Source organism: Papaver somniferum, chromosome 7 (genome assembly GCF_003573695.1).
Source record: "Papaver somniferum cultivar HN1 chromosome 7, ASM357369v1, whole genome shotgun sequence".
NCBI lineage: Eukaryota > Viridiplantae > Streptophyta > Magnoliopsida > Ranunculales > Papaveraceae > Papaver > Papaver somniferum.
In genome coordinates, this window is record NC_039364.1 from 67,820,936 (window position 1) to 67,838,910 (window position 17,975).

The 17,975-nt window shown below is 37.2% G+C and overlaps 2 protein-coding genes across 3 annotated transcripts; one reads left to right on the forward strand and one right to left on the reverse strand.

Moving 5' to 3' along the window:
• The first annotated feature begins 1,596 nt into the window (after window positions 1-1,596).
• On the forward strand, window positions 1,597-2,636 carry LOC113297541. Of its 2 annotated transcripts, none has more exons than XM_026546036.1 (2): window positions 1,597-1,832; window positions 2,249-2,636. In XM_026546036.1, the coding sequence occupies exons 1-2, from the start codon at window positions 1,652-1,654 to the stop codon at window positions 2,419-2,421; spliced, it is 354 nt and encodes a 117-aa protein (XP_026401821.1). In that variant the 5' UTR covers window positions 1,597-1,651; the 3' UTR covers window positions 2,422-2,636. The 2 variants fall into 2 exon arrangements, with proteins under 2 accessions (XP_026401821.1, XP_026401820.1); XM_026546035.1 differs by having other exon boundaries at window positions 2,228-2,603.
• A 63-nt stretch (window positions 2,637-2,699) lies between these two features.
• LOC113297540 (cleavage and polyadenylation specificity factor subunit 3-I-like) lies at window positions 2,700-6,880 on the reverse strand. The gene is made up of 5 exons (XM_026546034.1): window positions 6,422-6,880; window positions 6,203-6,300; window positions 5,612-5,657; window positions 5,383-5,532; window positions 2,700-4,776 (listed from the first exon to the last, which is right to left on the reverse strand). Exons 1-5 carry the CDS (start codon window positions 6,581-6,583, stop codon window positions 3,118-3,120), a joined length of 2,115 nt encoding a protein of 704 aa, XP_026401819.1. The 5' UTR covers window positions 6,584-6,880; the 3' UTR covers window positions 2,700-3,117.
• Between the last annotated feature and the right edge of the window lie 11,095 nt (window positions 6,881-17,975).

Here is a 17,975-nt window from a genome sequence, read left to right on the forward strand (position 1 = left end):
CACCAACCATTTCGGTGTAGAGAAGGTATAAGTTGAATTGTATGAGTTCGAATATTTATAGAGGATTAGTTTTTAGCCGTTGAATGATGAACCACTGAGTGAACTACATAGTACCAGGCGATGAAGATAAAGCCACTAGCGATAAAAACTTAACCGAGCGATATAGTGACATGAAGTGATGAAGTTTCAATCGCTCGCCAGAGACTATATCGCGACTGGCTGGGTGACATGTTTATCACTTAATTAGTAATATTTGCCACCTTGCCATATTCATAATGGGCACAAAAGTGCCAAATCCTTACATTTGCAAGGTATATAAGAACCGGCCTAAGGGCAATTCCGATGGAGTTTGTTCATTTTGCTTCCACTATGAAATGAACAAACACAGAAAATGGATGTTCAAATGAACAGATCTGTTCATTTGAACATCGAGTCGAAACATCAGGCGCGCGTCTATTGTAAGGACGCGCGCCATCCCTACTAGCGCTAGCGTCAGAAGAAATGACGCGCGTTCATGCAAAAAACGCCAGCGACACTTGGATTGACGCCCGCGACTCTTGGATTGACGCCAAGTACAATCCCTGATTATTTTACTACTTTTTAACCTTATTTTATCTCACTTTATCCTATTTTATCTCACTTCATCATAATTTATCTCACTTCATCCTATTTTATCTCACTTAAATTTTTTATTTTATTTTCATCTTTATCATACAAAACATTTTATATTAAAAAAAAATACTATTGAGGTCCTAAAAAATCAAATTTGTTCATTTTGTCCTGCTTTTCCATAGTGGAGAAACACGTTTGACCATCAGGTGGCTCAACAAAATTTTGAGTTTACGTTACCATAGTAACTGATCTAAGAATCACATGGCGTGTTAAGTTGTACGCTGGAAAAAGATCACAAACCGGTCAAGTTGTTTGCTGGAAAAAGATCACAAACCCCATCTCCGGGTCCACACTAACCTCGGTAAAAATTACACGTGGTTAAATTTGAATCTCTTCCGACTTGGGGGATGTTTGGGGCGTGTGATTATATAATAACCAATGTAGTCAATATCGGCCGTATCGGCCGATATATCGGGGATATTTCGGATATCAGCCCAGAACGATACGATAAGAAGGATATCGGGGATACGATATTCGCCCGATAATATCGGCCGTATCGGTCGAATATCGGCCGTTTCGGTCAAATATCGGCCGTATCGGTCAATACGAAATTTTTCTACATTTCCCGATATGAGACGGTATTGGTCGTTTTCTATAAAGTTTAAGGGTAATTTTGGCGAAGAAAGTCTTCCAGGTGGTAGTAGAGGTGCATGTAGCTCTCGAAGCAAGTTACTAAAGTTACTCTTTTGTTTTTTTGATAAAATTGATGTTATCTATTATATCTTATCCGAAAATGTGTGGAGAAAATGTTTAATATAAAATTATAGTCTCTAAATCTAGAACCGATATTATACCGATATTTCAACGATAATATCCCCGATACAAAATCGTACCAGTGTATCGGTCCCCGCCGAGATGAACCGATTTCCGATATTAACTACATTGATAACGACAACATAAGCCCTCCTGTAGTCTATACTCTATAGTCCCACAGACATAAAACAATTTGAAATTTTGAAAGAGAAAACCAGCAAGAAAAATGGGGTCGAAAGGTGATATCAAGGGATTTTTCAGGCAGAAGAAGAGTAGTGGAGTTACCAAACCAAATAACAAAACTACCAAATCTTCTTCATCTTTCTCCAAGAAAGCTGCAACAACTCTTGGCTCTGACCAAACACAACCATCTGCTCTCATCTCTCATGGCTCCCTCGACCTCAAAGGTAATCTCTCTCAATGAAAAACTGACCTTTCATTAGGGTTCTTAATTTATTTAAGTGATGAATAAAGGGTCCTTTTTGTAGATTTGGTAGATTCTTCTTAGATAAGAAAGTCTGTTTCCTTTCTTCTTCTTTTTTCCTGAAAAACCCTAATTTCTGAAACAGAAGCAGAAAATAAAAAGTAATCAGTTTTATTAGAAGGGGTATTTTTGATGTTTTACTATAATGATTTTAGATCTGGAGGTGCTGAAAGGGTGCTATTAAGAATCTAGGGTTTTGAAAGTTATCTGCATGAGTCTGACGAATGTATTTGAGAATGAGTTTTTAAATGGAAAAATTAATTGATTTGTTTTTGTAGGAAGAGTTGTGAAATAATCTAGTTGTTGTTTGTTTTGTAGATGATCACAATGAAAATGAAGAGATATTGAGGCAATTTGACATGAACATGAAGTATGGACCGTGCATCGGAATGACCAGATTGGCTCGTTGGGAACGAGCTAAGAATTTGGGTATGAACCCACCAAAAGAAATTGAAACTTGCCTGAGGCAAGCTAAGGTTGGATTGGAGTGTTTATGGAGTAGTCGTGTTTAAAATTCATGCGCTTTATGAATTTGGTAAGGTTGAGTTGGAATGATTTTAGGGTAATCGTGTTTAAAGCTCAAGCTCAGTGTGTTTCTGTTTCTATGAATGAAAGCTACAGTTGTTTGCTGTGCTAGAATTTGTGAATCCTCTTATGCAGAACAATCGAATTTATGTTTAATTGCTGTTCACCATTTCATAATTGATAATTCCTCTTTTATCCATAATTCAACTGGGTTATCTGTAGGAACAGAGATATCTAAATTAAACAAATTCTGGACAAAATGTAATTCTGGACAAATATAAGAAATCTTTTAAAGAGCTACCAGTTCGGCGTTACAGGCCAAATGTGTTATAATTCTGGACAAATATAAGAACAAACTAAATTAAACAAATTCCACCATTCAGAACAAGGTAATGTTTTATCCCTAACCAGGAAACACATTTACCAGTGATACCGAAACCCTGGACTCTTAACAATAATAATAACCCAAGGATGTCTACTTAAACAGATGTGGGTAATGAAAGCACAAGAGATGAATTTCCTTCACAGTGCATCCGAGGCACTTAAAGTTAAATACACAGACACACTGAAAGGTTCTGCATAATACAAAAGGTAAGTCGCACCTCAATTTGATGATCAGAATTATAATCTACAGAGCCAGTTAGGAACTACGAACCGGAAACCGCAATCCAGAGCTGCGGATGCTATAGAGAAACTGCAGTCTGAGATGCAGAGAGTGGGATGGGTCTCATGGCACTATGGATCCGCCGGAAAGCTGTCTTAACCCTCTCTTTAAGACTTTCATTTTCACATTCAACATCCCCAGTTGTCATACCAAGATGGGCCACATTCCCATCGACCGTAATTACCAATTTCCCCTGCTCGCCAATCTTGACATTGCCAAATAGTGATACCAACAGAGAGTGAATCACCTTTTCTGTTGTTTTCCCTGTTTCTTCCTCTGTTTTAGCCGTTTCAGCCACTGTTGTAACTTTCGGCATTTCTCTACTTATGTTCAAAACCAGAGCAACAATCGAATCTGAGACCATATCACTGATTGGATCTGACGTCCACTGCACAGAAACATGCTTCTCTGTTTCCTGCTTCACCGTAACCCTTTCATGCACTAGCAAACTAGGGACCTCGGACTCTTCATCTGGTGGTGATTCAACACTCTCATAGATCTGCTTCAGCCTATGCTTTATCACACCGAAGGCACCAGTGTAAGGGACTGAAATCCTCTGAATGATATTTGCTGTGGATAACTGTGAGAATACATGAAGATCATCTGGAGCCATTATCTGATAAGTAAACCCTTTCTTTACTAGCAGGCCACTAACTGTTTCGCCTGGTTCTGGGGTTTTCTCAGCTAGTTTTCCGATTGTCTTGGCCATTTTCTCAGAGTTGAAGTACATTTCAACAGACTGGCAATTCTTTGGAGATATGATTTTAGTGTTTTTATCAGCAAATTGTGTGATGAGCTTTTGTTTGAGCCTACCCATCTCGTTTGCTTCTCCATGGACAAGAATAATATTAGGGGGCATCAACTCCTTCAGGAACGTACTTGTTTGTGCAAAATCAGCATGGGCTGAGAAAGAAATGTAATGCACTTGCATGTTGAGCGGCGCAGTGAGACCATTCATGAGGGTGACCTCCTTGGGCTCGTTGATTATGGTCTTTGCAAGGGTCCCTTCGACTACATACCCAGGTATGACACAAGAATTCTTCTTGTCAGAGCACCACAGATCAAATAACTGTCTCGATAAACCACTCTGTAGACCCCCAGGACTTGCCATCACCACTGATGGTCCCACATCTTGAAAATTCTCAATACTCTTTAATGGCGATATGTGCTTGAAGTCGAAGGGGTTTGAGTTAGCAAACTGAGTCCTGATCCTGTCATTCATAGAGTTGATGTAGGTTTGGTACACAGCCATGCATCTCTTGGCAAGAGGGGATGCATAGTATATTGGAATATTGTGGAGTTCAGGGTGATTCGACCAGTACTCATCAAGAATAAGAAGCAGTTCCTGTGCACGACCGAGGGCAAATGCTGGTATGAGGACACGGCCACCCTGGGCGATCGTTGAGTGAATTACTTCAGTGAATCGTTTTTCCCGTACAATCCGTGACTGATGGAGCTGGACACCGTAGGTTGACTCAATAATGCAGATATCAGGAGAGAATGTAGGAGTTTCGGCAGCACGAAGGTGGCGATCTTCCTCGCGTGAGTAGTCCCCTGTGTAGAGTACCCGAACTCCAGCAATGTCAACCATGAACATGGCAGCACCAAGGACATGCCCAGCAGTGTAGCACCAGAAGCGAATTCCATTCACTTCTAGAGTTTGGTGGAAGTCAATAACCTGCACAGAGTCGATAGTAACATGAAAAACAAGAAGATTTTGGGAACCTTGAAAATCTAACAATCAATTTCTTTTATTTGTAAGCAACTATTGCAGAGTGGAGCAACACACTTTTGAAATGTTTATTTTATTTTTTACTGAAGTACAGATGAATGGCAAAAATGAGAGTTAAGCCCTCTCATCTGTATTCACTAAAAAAAGGACAAACAAAACAGTCGGCAACTGTTATTTCTTATTTGGTTGTTTTCTTTTCATTAACCATGGAATATATAAAGCACAACATTCAAGAATTTTAGTTTTGTATGTTATATATGGGTACTGAAAATGTGCAAGGTTCTGTATCCAACAATTTGTAAATTGCAAGAATGAAACACATCCTACAGAGATCATCGACAAAGATTTGAGAAATAAGAAAAAATAGGCCAGATAGCAAAATTTAAAACATCAGAGCCAGTTCCAGACGGTGACATCCAAAAACCCACGCTCTCCTAGTGTGTAACAGTTTAACTACATTTAAGAAATCAACTACATCTGAGTGACTGAATTTCACATAACTTACAACCCACACGAAAGCTATGTCTATTATCATGGTTATTGAGAATGTACCTCTATTTTGTCCATGGACTTGATAATGTCTTGTTCATCAAACAACATATCTTCAACTGAAACCTTGCTAACTTTCACATAATCTGATAAAAGCAACTTGTAGATAGCCTTTGTTGCATGAGTCATATAAACGCGTCCTTTGAAGGTGGTCTGATACACAAATTAGCACGTATCAGTTTACAAGCAAGGAGCAAGGTGGGGTTTTACTTCATAAATAAGGAATACTGACCTTCTCTAGAAAATATGGAAGTGACGCCGCATGATCCAAGTGAAAGCTGCACCATAAAGAGCATCTTCAGTTAATTTTTCTCATAATTCTTATATTTTTTGTGCTTCACAAGTAGGGGGAACACTAGGAAAATTAAGGAGCGCAATACAGCGTAAATGTTACATAAAGTAGAAAGAAGTAAGTTCATATCTCAAACTAAGCAGGACTTTTTTTTTGTTAAATTGATGACTGAAACAGGGAAATAATGTTGCAGAAAGAAACCAGACTAAAGCATTTCTTTTGCACGAACTACCATACATAAGACTCAAGACAAACTGAAACCAAGAGCTGCTTAGAAAAAAATGTTGCACATTTTAAGAGGATAATCTCTGAATAGGTAATATGCTTTGCATTTGCAGATTCATTAGATTGATGATTTTGATGTACAATTCAAGCTAAATGCTTTTCATTGTTTCCAATGCCGTACTACTTTAAAAAAAAATTGGGCATCAAATAAGCTAAGTGTAACGATATAAACACCCCGAATTCAGAAAACAACAAATTTCAAGACAGAAGTGAAAACTTAGAATGTAAGTTAAAGTTCAAACATACTGGGTAACAAGAAGAACATCAATGGTTGAAGGATCGATCTCATCAAAGTAAGGCAAAGCAGCCATTCCTGAATAAGCTGGATGAATTCCACAATCAAACTGCCAAACAAAAACAACAACAACAAAAAACAAATCAGAACAATTTAAAACCCTAAATAAGAAACCCTAAACCCTAACTTTTAAACCTAGAAGTTTGAAAAATAAGCAGGAAGAAGCATACCAGAACAGTTTTTCCTTTGTAAGACATGTAAACACAAGAACGACCAACTTCATTACCAGCACCCAATGGGGTAATTATTAGTTGATCCCCTGCTTCTCTCGTCACTGAAGAACTTCTCTTCATTGATTTATTAGCTGATTGAGCATCTCCTGTTGCAGCCATTTCTCTATCTCTGTCTCTCTCTCCCTCTACGGTGAGACGACTATTAGATTGAGAAGGTTGCGCTAGTTATCAAGAATTCAGAGAGTTTACACCCGCTTTTCCCTTTCTCGTTTGTAGAAGAAAAATCTGGTGTTTAAGAACGCCCTATATATAGCCGCAGAACCGTCGGGGGATAGTAAGGACAAAGGGCTATGGGACGAAATCTGATGACCTGAAAAAAAGCCTGGTATTGGTATGCGGTGCGGCTGTGATGTGGTCAGGACTGCATACTTCAAGTGACTCCCTCAGGAGAGTCCAACTGATTCGACGACATCTAATTCGTCAGAATGAGAATATCAATGACTAAACGGCGTTGGCAACTAGGAAATTTCAAAAAAGTGTCCATGTGGAGAAAGGCATTTAAAAAAACATCCACATTTTTCCTTAATTTATTTAATGTCCATGTTGTTAGAAATTCCATCCGGACCCACCATTACGCTAAAATCTCGTAGACAACGTTAGTTTCTTATGTGTAGATGATATTTTAATGGGCGCAATTACAAATTAGCCCACCACTAATGAACGACTCACAAGTTGGGTGCTTAAGGATAATGATCATCCACCGTTTATTTGGAGTTATATTCATGGTAGTATTAACAAGAAACTGAATTCCTAGAGAATCGTAACGGAACTAAACCAACACTGCCTTTTTTTTTCTCTCCGTTCTTTCACTATTATCTTCTCTTTTGTTAATTGTTCCATGAGAATCATATCTTCAACCTTACGTATCAAAATAAATTTGACAAGGAAGAAAACCACCCGCACTTGCATATAAGCATATATTATTATCAGGGAGGCCATAAATAATCGATAATAGCATCATTGTGACTTTCACGCGTGAGGTTTCAACAGTCTCTCTTCATGATCCTTTGATAAAGCCTATCTAAAAAAGTTAGAACTTAATTCTGCTATATTAAAAAGTCACACCAATCATAAGAGATCACCAAAATATGAGATCGGAAATTAGGGTTAGTGTAGATCGAAATAACATCTCATACCGAAAGCAAATTATAAAAGATATTAATTCACATCAGCAATGCAATCGAAGCCATCAAAAAGAATGACTCAAAGGAATTAAATAAAAGCTTAATCATTCATATTGTTGAGAGTTTTGAATATACTTTACACAACCATTGAAATAAATCAACAATTGATTAGTCTATTCTAATAAGAAGTGAATCTTATTCATCTTTTTGAGCAAGTTAATCCTTCATATCTTCAGCACTTGATGAAGGTGGATTTTTATTCTCAATCTTTAGCTTGTGAATTTCCTCAAGAAGATAACCTTGTTGCTTGACAATAATCTCTTGCAACTGAGATGTTTTGTTGAAAGACTCTGCAAGAGCATGCAATTCTGTTTTAGATTTGTTGATGGTGGATTTTCGATAAAGGTCAAAATCGTAAAATCATGATATTGCATGTTTCTGACCCGGCTTCAGGAACGCATGTGACGATTCGTGTTTTACGAGATCTCTGACTGAGTGAACATTCCTCTCAGAGCCACGATGAATATGTTTATCGAAAGGCTTCCACTAGCTGACAGTTCGATGTCGTGCATTTCATCATAACCTCTATGTAGAATAACATGATTGGGCGGTCCTCCTACATAATTGTTTGTTGAGAGGGCTTAACGCCTTCAGGACGTCGGTGACACTCACTGTTCCTTGACTACATAGAGAGACCCACCTCTACATAGAAGAATGATTGGGAGGTCCTCCTACATAATTGTTTGTTGAGAGGGCTTAACGCTTTCAGGACGTCGGTGACACTCACTGTTCCCTGACTATGTAGAGAGACCGTGTATAGATTCAGGCATCTCTCCTACATAATTGTTTGTTGAGGGGGCTAAACGCCTTCAGGACATCGACGTTGCACGCCGCACGTTGTTCCCTGACTATACACCTTTCATAATGAGTATGATGCTTCAATTATCTCATATCTCGATTCTACAATAGATTAATTCTACCGTGACATTCGCCAATGAATTCGTAGAAAATAGTCTATGTTATCTTATTACTCCGATTTCATGATCGAATCCACGGCTGATCTCATGGAATGGTAATATATAATCTCATTACTCTGATTTCATGATCGAATCCACGACTGATCTCATGGAATAGTAATAAATAATTCTATTATTCTGAATCCATGGTCGATCCACGGATGATCTTATGGATTGATAATAAATATCTACTCACCTTTATTACTCAGTTTCATGAATCATTCTCCACTGAATTTCATAAATTAGTAATAAATACTCAACAACCGGGCATCTGGAATACCATTGAGTAAGCCCCATAAAATGGTGCAAGTGTACTCAACAATGATACACGAACGAGCATTCGAAAATATGGACAAATGAGGAATCCTACACAAAATAGGAGAGAGAAAATAATATAAAAATAATAAAGAGGCGCCTAGGGACCGGGCCCACCGGCCGACCGGTCATGCCACCATGGCCTGTCCCCCACGCCTCTTCCCTTTGTTTTTTATTATTATTTTCTTATTTTCATGAACTCATGAAAACTCCTTCATTCAAGCAACTTTCCTTGTTCGAGCAAAACTCACGGTTTCTCCATATTTTCACGGTTTCATGAAAAATAATAAAATAAGGAAAGGTGTTGCGGGACCGGGCTACCTAGCCAGCCGGACATGCCCTAGCAGTGGACGGTCCCACACCTTGAAATCCCTTGTTTTCGTAATTATTATTTTTCCCATCTCATGAAACTCCTCCGTTTGAGCAAAAATCATGGTTTCTTCATATTTTCTCAAATATTGCTTAAACCATGAAAAGGCCATAAAGTCAAATAGTCACATGACCGACTAGGCTACCCACGCCAAATAATAAAATATTATTATTTTAATATTTTCCAAATTTTGATTAAACGAGCAAAGTTCTACTTGCTCATTCGAGCAAAATCAAGAATTTCAGTCAAAAGATCGAACTCTTCTGAAACTTCAAGATATTGCTCAAACGTACATCAGAAAATATCGAAGCTCTCAGGACTGAGACACGAACATTATGGTGACACGCATGCTTCCTTGACCGACCAAGGCCGTCCCTAAGGCTTGCAAGGAGCCGGTCCCACACATTCTTATAATTTTGACATGATTTGCTCGATTGCTCATATTGGGTCTAAACTCTTTCCAACCAACTTGGAATTTTCTCAAACGACCATCAGTTGGTCCCACGACCACCAATGGTTGGTTTCATGCCCTCTTGGTCGGTCCCTCACCTCTCCATAAATTAGGTTTTATTACCTAATGCTCAGACAAGCACTATTTGAATAAATGATGAAACCGGCATTTAATCATCATTCTTTCACCAACCGGTCAACTCAGGACCCTGGTGCACGCTCACTCTAGAAATTGGTCATCACATGGTCGTCCATTATCCCATGTGGTCGGTCCCTCCCTCACTCATGAACTGTTTTCAGCAATTCATCAATTGACGAACGATTGATCAAAAATTAGGGTTTCGAACAAACGCTCCACAAATCATCATTCTGAGCAAGTTCAAACATTAATAAATTTATGTTGATTTAGTAATCAACATTTAGATTAATTATATAATATTTGGTAGTCTACCAATATTTTAATTAATATTTTATTGGATCACGTTACCAATAAATAATTCGTCGAATTGAGCAATACTTGCTCAGTTGCTCGAATATTGATCCAACTATCAATATTCAGAAATTTATCAATAACTCATCGAACTGAGAAATACTTGCTCAGTTGCTCGAATATTGACCCAACTATCAATATTTAGTAATTCGTCGAACTGAGCAATATTTTCTCAGTTGCTCGAATTTACAATATTTGCTCAAACGAGCAATATCTAAGAATTGTACGTCTAACATGTTCAATCCATGAATCATTGAGCATTCATCAATCATGCTCAATTCAAAAAAACCTAGACTCATTGTCTAGTCAGTCAACAACTGACTAATTAAATACACGTCTGTCTTGCAGACTCCAAGATTCATGAGACATCAATCACGTCACATGGGGGGATATCAATTAGGGTTTTGGTATGGCGGCCTACGGCACGTGGATTCATCCACGATGAGAAATGAGTAAGTCGTGCAAACGGTTGAAGGAGTTAGCAAAGTAGTGGGTGGACAGTTAACCAAGTCTCCACACGACCTGGAACTGGTTTCACCACGATCTCCCACTTTCCCACTCTTTCACTCAATAAACCGTCACACTTATAGGGATCAATGTGTTCATTATTATGGCAATATAAGTAAGTCCAAAATCGAGGACAAAGGACAACATTCTTCTACACAACAACTCAATTAAAACTTATTCACATAACTCAACACTCAGCAGTTCATCAATCTTGCAGAAACCCACAACACATCCACAATCCTTGATCATCATTGATCCCACACAATTCTCAGCTTCCCTCCTACAGATCAACCCATCTCCCTCTTTGTGACCGAATTGACTCTGGAACGGCCATTGACTTGGTTTAGGCCGGAGTCCTACAGATTGATCTCTCGAATTCAAGCACTCCCTTTGCAGTGCATCTGTGTGAGGTTAAGTTGTTTGCTCGGTTGAGGAGTCTCGTTCGCACGCTCGTCTCTTCACTTCTCTAAAAACCAGCAAATCGTTTTTCCCCATCTACAAGATTGAACAAAAAATTGGATACAACGGAAGCAGTGGAAGAGGTCTTTAATTTCCAAACAGAAGTAATAATAATGCATCGTATATTGGTCTTGAATTCAGTTACTATATTTTTAAAGACTGGATTGTTTGGGTGGGTTAATTTTTGAGAAAAGTCGAGATGAAATTTAATTGTAAGATCTGTTAATTTGGTTTAGTTGCTTGAAATTTTTTGGGGATTTGATCTATATCAACTTCTTTTGCTAATTTATTAATTGGGTAGTTGTAATTTTACCGGTTATTCATGATTTTTAATTGATGAAATTTGTTGTTTGGAGTTTATAATTTCGGAAATTAGGGTTCATAGTAAGGTTTATGGTTCTGATTGTGGTGATGTTTTTCTTTATAATTTTGTGTTGATTGGTGAGAGATTAAAAGAGAAAATGAAATCACTAAGATAATGCTCCACCGCTCATTGGAGCCCTACAATGGGTTGATTAATGAATAATGGGATATTAGGGAAGAAGATGAACAATGCTGGTTTATAGCGAGTCACAAGATGCATGTACTGTGTCAAGTTGAGTCCAGACTAACTCGGAGGACTCGGTTGAGTTCAGACTAACTTGTTGATCCAGCTCGGTCGCTACGGTGTCTTTTAACATGACCTATTAAAGGTCGTTTGTCCTCTAACGTCCGTTAGACGTTTTTCCAATAAAATGGGACTAAAAAGTGAAAAAAACGTGGGCATTTTAGTAAATGCATTTCTTCACATGGGCATTTTATTAATTCCCCCTTTTATTTATTTATTTGGTGAACCTGATATATTCAGCCAAACAATAAACTAGCCTTATGTATTGGGGGAAAGCTTTTCCTGATGGACTTAACGACATTGGTAAGGAAACAAAAAAAAATTGTGATTTTTTGGTGAACCGGATATATTCAACCAAATGCTAAACGAGCCTTACAGATTTGGAGAAAGCTCTCTCTGATACATCAGTAAACGAAACACTGTGCAAAAATTAGGGAGAGTGTAAGCCAATATATTCAATATATATATTCATTCACAAATATATTTTCTTGAAAAAATATCTGCTACAAAATTCCCTTTTAGTGATGTTAAAAGATCCATAGATCAAAACGAATAGATAAAAGAACAAATATTTCTAAGCAAGATGTCACAAGACTTTAGACTAGTGTGCATTCTTAAACACAACAATGGAAGATTAAGAGTTACTCGCGACAATAAGCTTTCAAACACCACAATCTAAGGCCAAACACATACCATCTCATAAGGTCCACATTTATGCAACATTATTCGTATTATGATGGATAATCTTAGCAAATGCAGTCGTAAACCCTTGTAATCCTTCTTAAGTCGATTAATGAATAATAACTTGGAGAGAATCAGAAGAGAGAGAAACAACGTCCAGAGTGTATTTTTATTAATGAATAATCTTGTTTGTATTATGAGCCTTTCTGGCTGTATATATTATGCGAATATATGGATTTTCGTGTGAGTAACTTATATCTCAAGTATCCACTCATGAGCATGTGACGTCAGGGATCCAATTATTTTTCCTGCCTTGTGCTTATTTGGACCTGGGACATCCCTCCTTTGAACGATTAGGCTTTCTGGTCTTAGTTCAACTGCAAACGTCAAGTTTCTTCTCAGCCTTTTGGTTTTATACTCAGGTCTTCGTGTCTATTTTCATGTTTCTTCTCCAGTTTCCGACCTGTGATTTGAGTTTTTGACAACCGACGTTGAGTTGTGTCTCAACTCTTAGTTGTCAGTTCTTTGGTAGATGATATATTTTGTCATATACACTTGGTATGTCAAGTATGTTGTCAAGTTTAGATGCCAAAATAATTTCTTGATTTATCTTACCATATTGTTAAGCTTCGGTTTGGAATTGATTATGCGATAAAGTCTTAGTATTTTCCTAGTTACTCAAGACGGACGAAGAATTGAATATTAAACGAGGACATCAATTTTAAGAACTTCTAAGTAACGAAGAATAGTATTTCCTTTCGAACTCGTTTCCATTTATCTATCTATATATCTATCCATCGTAGAAAAACTCGAAGACTTTAGTAAATGATCGTAATAAAAGAAGGTTTTATCACGGATTAGCTTCTGCTAAGTCTAGTGATATTTGGACTTTTAAGCAGTTGCTTGTCTAGAACTTGAAACTAAGCTTGAGAGAGAAGGATGAGTGTCACTCAAGGCTTGTAAATCATTCTCGAGTCTGTAAGGTTTTGTTTTAGTAGTTTATTGCTATTTTTTTTTACAATCATTTGAGTTCACAAACCTAAGAATTGAGTTTGTAAACCTATGGCTTTTAAATCTCAAATATAAAGTTAATAAGTCACTTAAGTTTGCAAACCTAATACGTTGAGTTCGCGAACCTATTAAAGAGAATTTTCTCTAAGACTTTTTTAACATTGAGTTCACAAATCTAAAAGGGTAAGTTTGTGAACCTAATGAATAAAACTTGTAACACCCTCACTTTTCGCATGACATATACTCTGGGATGGGTCATTAAAAGAGATGAAGCTTCATCACAAACTTGTGTTTCATACTTTGGGACCCATCATTAAATCGTCCTTTCAACCTTGTGATGCTCACTTGGTAAAGTGATGCATTTTCTCCGAAGTTCACCATTTACAATGGTGTGTCCCTTATGACGCGTCACTGAGAATAATGATGCATCACCCCGAACTTGTGATGCACACTATCTTATTGCAGAATTTACTATTTGGTAATGGTACGTAGTGTGCGATGTGTTGCTTAGAGAAATATACATCAACTCAAACTTGTTAAGCACACTTCACAAAAGTGATGCATCAACTGGGAATATTGATGCTACGATATCATTATGCTTGTTCCTTACCTAAAATGCAACATTTCTCTATGATGCGTATCGAATGAAGCATTAATAATGCTGATTTCGTCGAATATTATCCCCTAACAGAATTGGGTGGTCATGGGTGTCTGGCGACTCCCAAATTACGAAGTGTAGAAATGTGAATAAGACTTATATAGGGAGGGGACACTGGATAAAGAAATGGTGCATTTTTCAAGTTGAGCATTGGCCAAGCACGAGATATGCATCTACTTGGCTTTCGTATGTCGCAAAAAGGGTGGGACTAGGTACATGTCCAACACCTCCCAAATTCTTATTTGTAGAAATATCAGTAAGACATAACGGAAGGGGTGTTGGTTGAAGGTACATCAAGAAGAAATGCATCTCTAAGCTACAAATCTTAGCCGATAAAGCATATTTGATGTGAAAGCATCATTATACCGTTTTGTTTACTCGAGAAGGCTTAGTGATGCATAGGTGTCATTGTTATTACATTGTTAAACCAAGAATGCATCATTTTGATGCATTTAAAAGGAAAGGCAAATGTGACACCCATTTTCATGTCCCGGATAAGATATTGCATGTTTCCTACAAAGTGACATCAATAATGTACAATCTTATGCATCTCTTGCGAAAGTTCCTCGGCATATACGCATTAGGCTTGGCCTATGGACCTGCAACACGAGTTGGTTTTGGTTGCTAGTCCCGACGTAGATAAACTAATAAATGTGCCCGATGAATACGAAAACCATTTAATAGAGAAAGCCGATCGTCGAGTGTTTACAAGAATAATGACAGATACTCTTTGGGTTATTCTAAGAAAAAAGAGGAGGATTAATGTGAGGGGAAGGGGAAGTTGGTCTGATGAAGATGAGACGGACGACTATACAAACAACGACACTGTTATTGGGATGCATGGTTATGGAACTGCCTCTCAAAATGATGGTGATGGTGATTAACAATCATATCCATATCGCAAGTAAGGTTAAAGGCTTTCGACTCTTGTTTTTGTTGGAGATGAAAAATATTTTAGTCTAACTTAGTGATTTTTTTTTTTTTGAAAAACTTGCTGGTAAGAGCTATTTTTTTTAAATAGCTGATGTTATCTTGTGGGAAGTGAATATTTTGATAATGGTTAATATCAGTAATATTTAGTTAAAGTTTGGTTGTGAGGTTATGTTGGGTGCAATAATCAAAATCAAAGACAAATCAAATAAGCAAAAGTTATTGATACTTAGCTCATTTATAATGGAAGTGATCGATTTAACGAAACAGACAAGCTCCCCAAATCTCCGCAACAAAAACAAGGCAATACTTTGGAAAAACATAGTGAGTCACGTGTTTTACACGTTGTCATTAAGACATTAGCGCCCGGCTACACTCAAGAGTGATGCTATAGCCCTCACAGGACGGATATGTCCAAGATAAAACACCCTACTACACCTACTACTAGCATATGTAGTAGATGCTCAACTTGAGCTTGGAAACTCCGAAAAAACCTTTAAGGAAAATCGCGAACGCTAAAGAAAATATAAAATATTTTCCCTTGGGGGTCTCTCTAAAATATAAAGAAACCCCTTTCCCATTCAATTTTCCAAAAGTAGAGAAATTTGTTTATATAATGGAATAATACAACTTAAGAAGATGATCTCCCCGATGTGGGACTAAAAAGTGAAAAAACGAGGGTACCCAAATACACCACAATCTTTTAGTTTCAACCTATAAGTCCTCTTACCAAGTGTGATCGTCTATGGACAAAGTCGAGACAATATAACAATTTCGGTATTCACACTTTGTGTGATTGTCTATGGATACGGGATTGAGACAATACAACTACCAAAGTGTAATACTTGATCATAATAGGTTCAGACTTAACCAAACTCTATAGGATCACTATCAAGTATATCGGAGTTAACGTTTGTGTATTTTACTTTATTATAATAAACAGTTATAATGCGGAAATCAAAGTAAAAGACACAGCAAGATTTTGTTAACGAGGAAACTGCAAATGTAGAAAAACCCCGGGACCTAGTCCAGAATTGAATACTCTAAGAATTAAGCCGCTATAAAAAATCTACACCAACTTCGTGTAGTTGTGACCAAGCAACTACCCCTAGTTCACTTAGTTTCCTCAGTATCCATGCGCTTCCGACTTCGAAGTTCACGCACTGGTACAATTATTTTGGATCGTATTCCAAACAGTAAAGGAACAACAAATCTGTTTGGTAACAACTCTTTTGGTTCTTTCAAGATAAAGATATCTCAAGTCATACGCAAAGGCTCTTCCGTTTAATCTAATAAACTCATTTGCCTGGTTAGATCAATCTATCCAATAACTACCAAATCAATTAAGTTTAGATTCACAATCAATCAATATAAATCTCAATGATAAACTATAAAGTGATGCCGATCTCAGGAAACTAATCAATCGAATAAATCCGATTCTAGTTGGATCCCAGCCGATCAAGGTTTGTGCACACACAAATATATGAGAACTAATAAGAAATCTTTTTTGTCTTCAAATCTTCTTTAATCTTCAAAAATAACCTGGACAACACCACTTGAATCTCTTGTGATCAATCACACACAGAATGGAATATGATAATAATGGAATATCACAAGATGTATTTAGATCTAACAACAGTTCTAAATATCTCGTCGATACTTCGATCTAGTTTGAGTGAATCTTATATCAGAAGAGGAAATTCTCAAGAATAAACAAACTAGGTGCAATCAAAGTTTCAACAACCGGTAGTCAATCAAATCAATCGAAAACTAATAACACTGCAACTATCTAGTTCCCCACCAACGGTACTCGTAGAGCTTCTTGATCCCACAGAAGTCTTTAAACAACCGGTCGTAAGAGATTTTACCTAATTAGGATACTTTCCTCTCTGATTATACGTCTCCACCATAAACAACAAGAAATAAAGTTTGTCTGGCTCTTAGGATGGTTTGCTAGAAATGCAAACTTAGGTATTATAAACCAAGGATGTTTGGATATCAAAGAATTTCCAAAACCGAACATATTCTCAAGATATGCAATGAATGGAAAGATTCAGTTTTCCCAATTCCAATAAATGCTTGTCCAATATTCCCAAAATCTCTCAATAGAAAATATCTAATTAGTAAATGCACATTTCTATTTTTTATTCTCTAGAGATATGTATTTAATTGCTGGTAATTAAAGCATATAAAACTAAAAACCTTAATTAAAAGATTCTTAATTTATCTCTGCACATGATCTCCTTGAGTAATAAGAAATGTCATTGAACAATAAATGATAAGAGTTATTGTACATGTTCAAAGTATGTTGACATCTCTTTGCTGTAAATCCTCCATATTTACATGGATTTACATTCTTGGAATCGGTTATACTGCACTTCCAAACAAGTTTAGAATTGGTTGACCTGTATTCCAAGATAACTATGTGATTGATCAAATATCAAATCACACACATGGGTCCAATCGGTTCTACCAATCACTATGATCCGTTATACCTCAATATGGAAATACTTGTGATCGTTCACACAAGTTACCAGGATATTTACCATATTACGGTACTCGTAGAGCTTCTTGATCCCACAGAAGTCTTTAAACGAGCGATCGTAAGAGATTTCACCTAATTAGGATACTTCTTCTCTGATTAGACAACTCCACCAGAAACAACAAGAAATGAAGTTTGCCTGGCTCTTAGGATAGTTTGGTTCAAATGAAAACTTAGGTATTATAGACCAAGGATGTTTGGACATCAAGGAATTTCCAAAACCGAAAAAATTATCAAGATATCTAATGAATGTCAAGATTCGGTTTTCCTAATTCCAATAAATGATTGTTCAATATTTCCGAAATCTCTCAATAGAAAATCTCCAATTAGA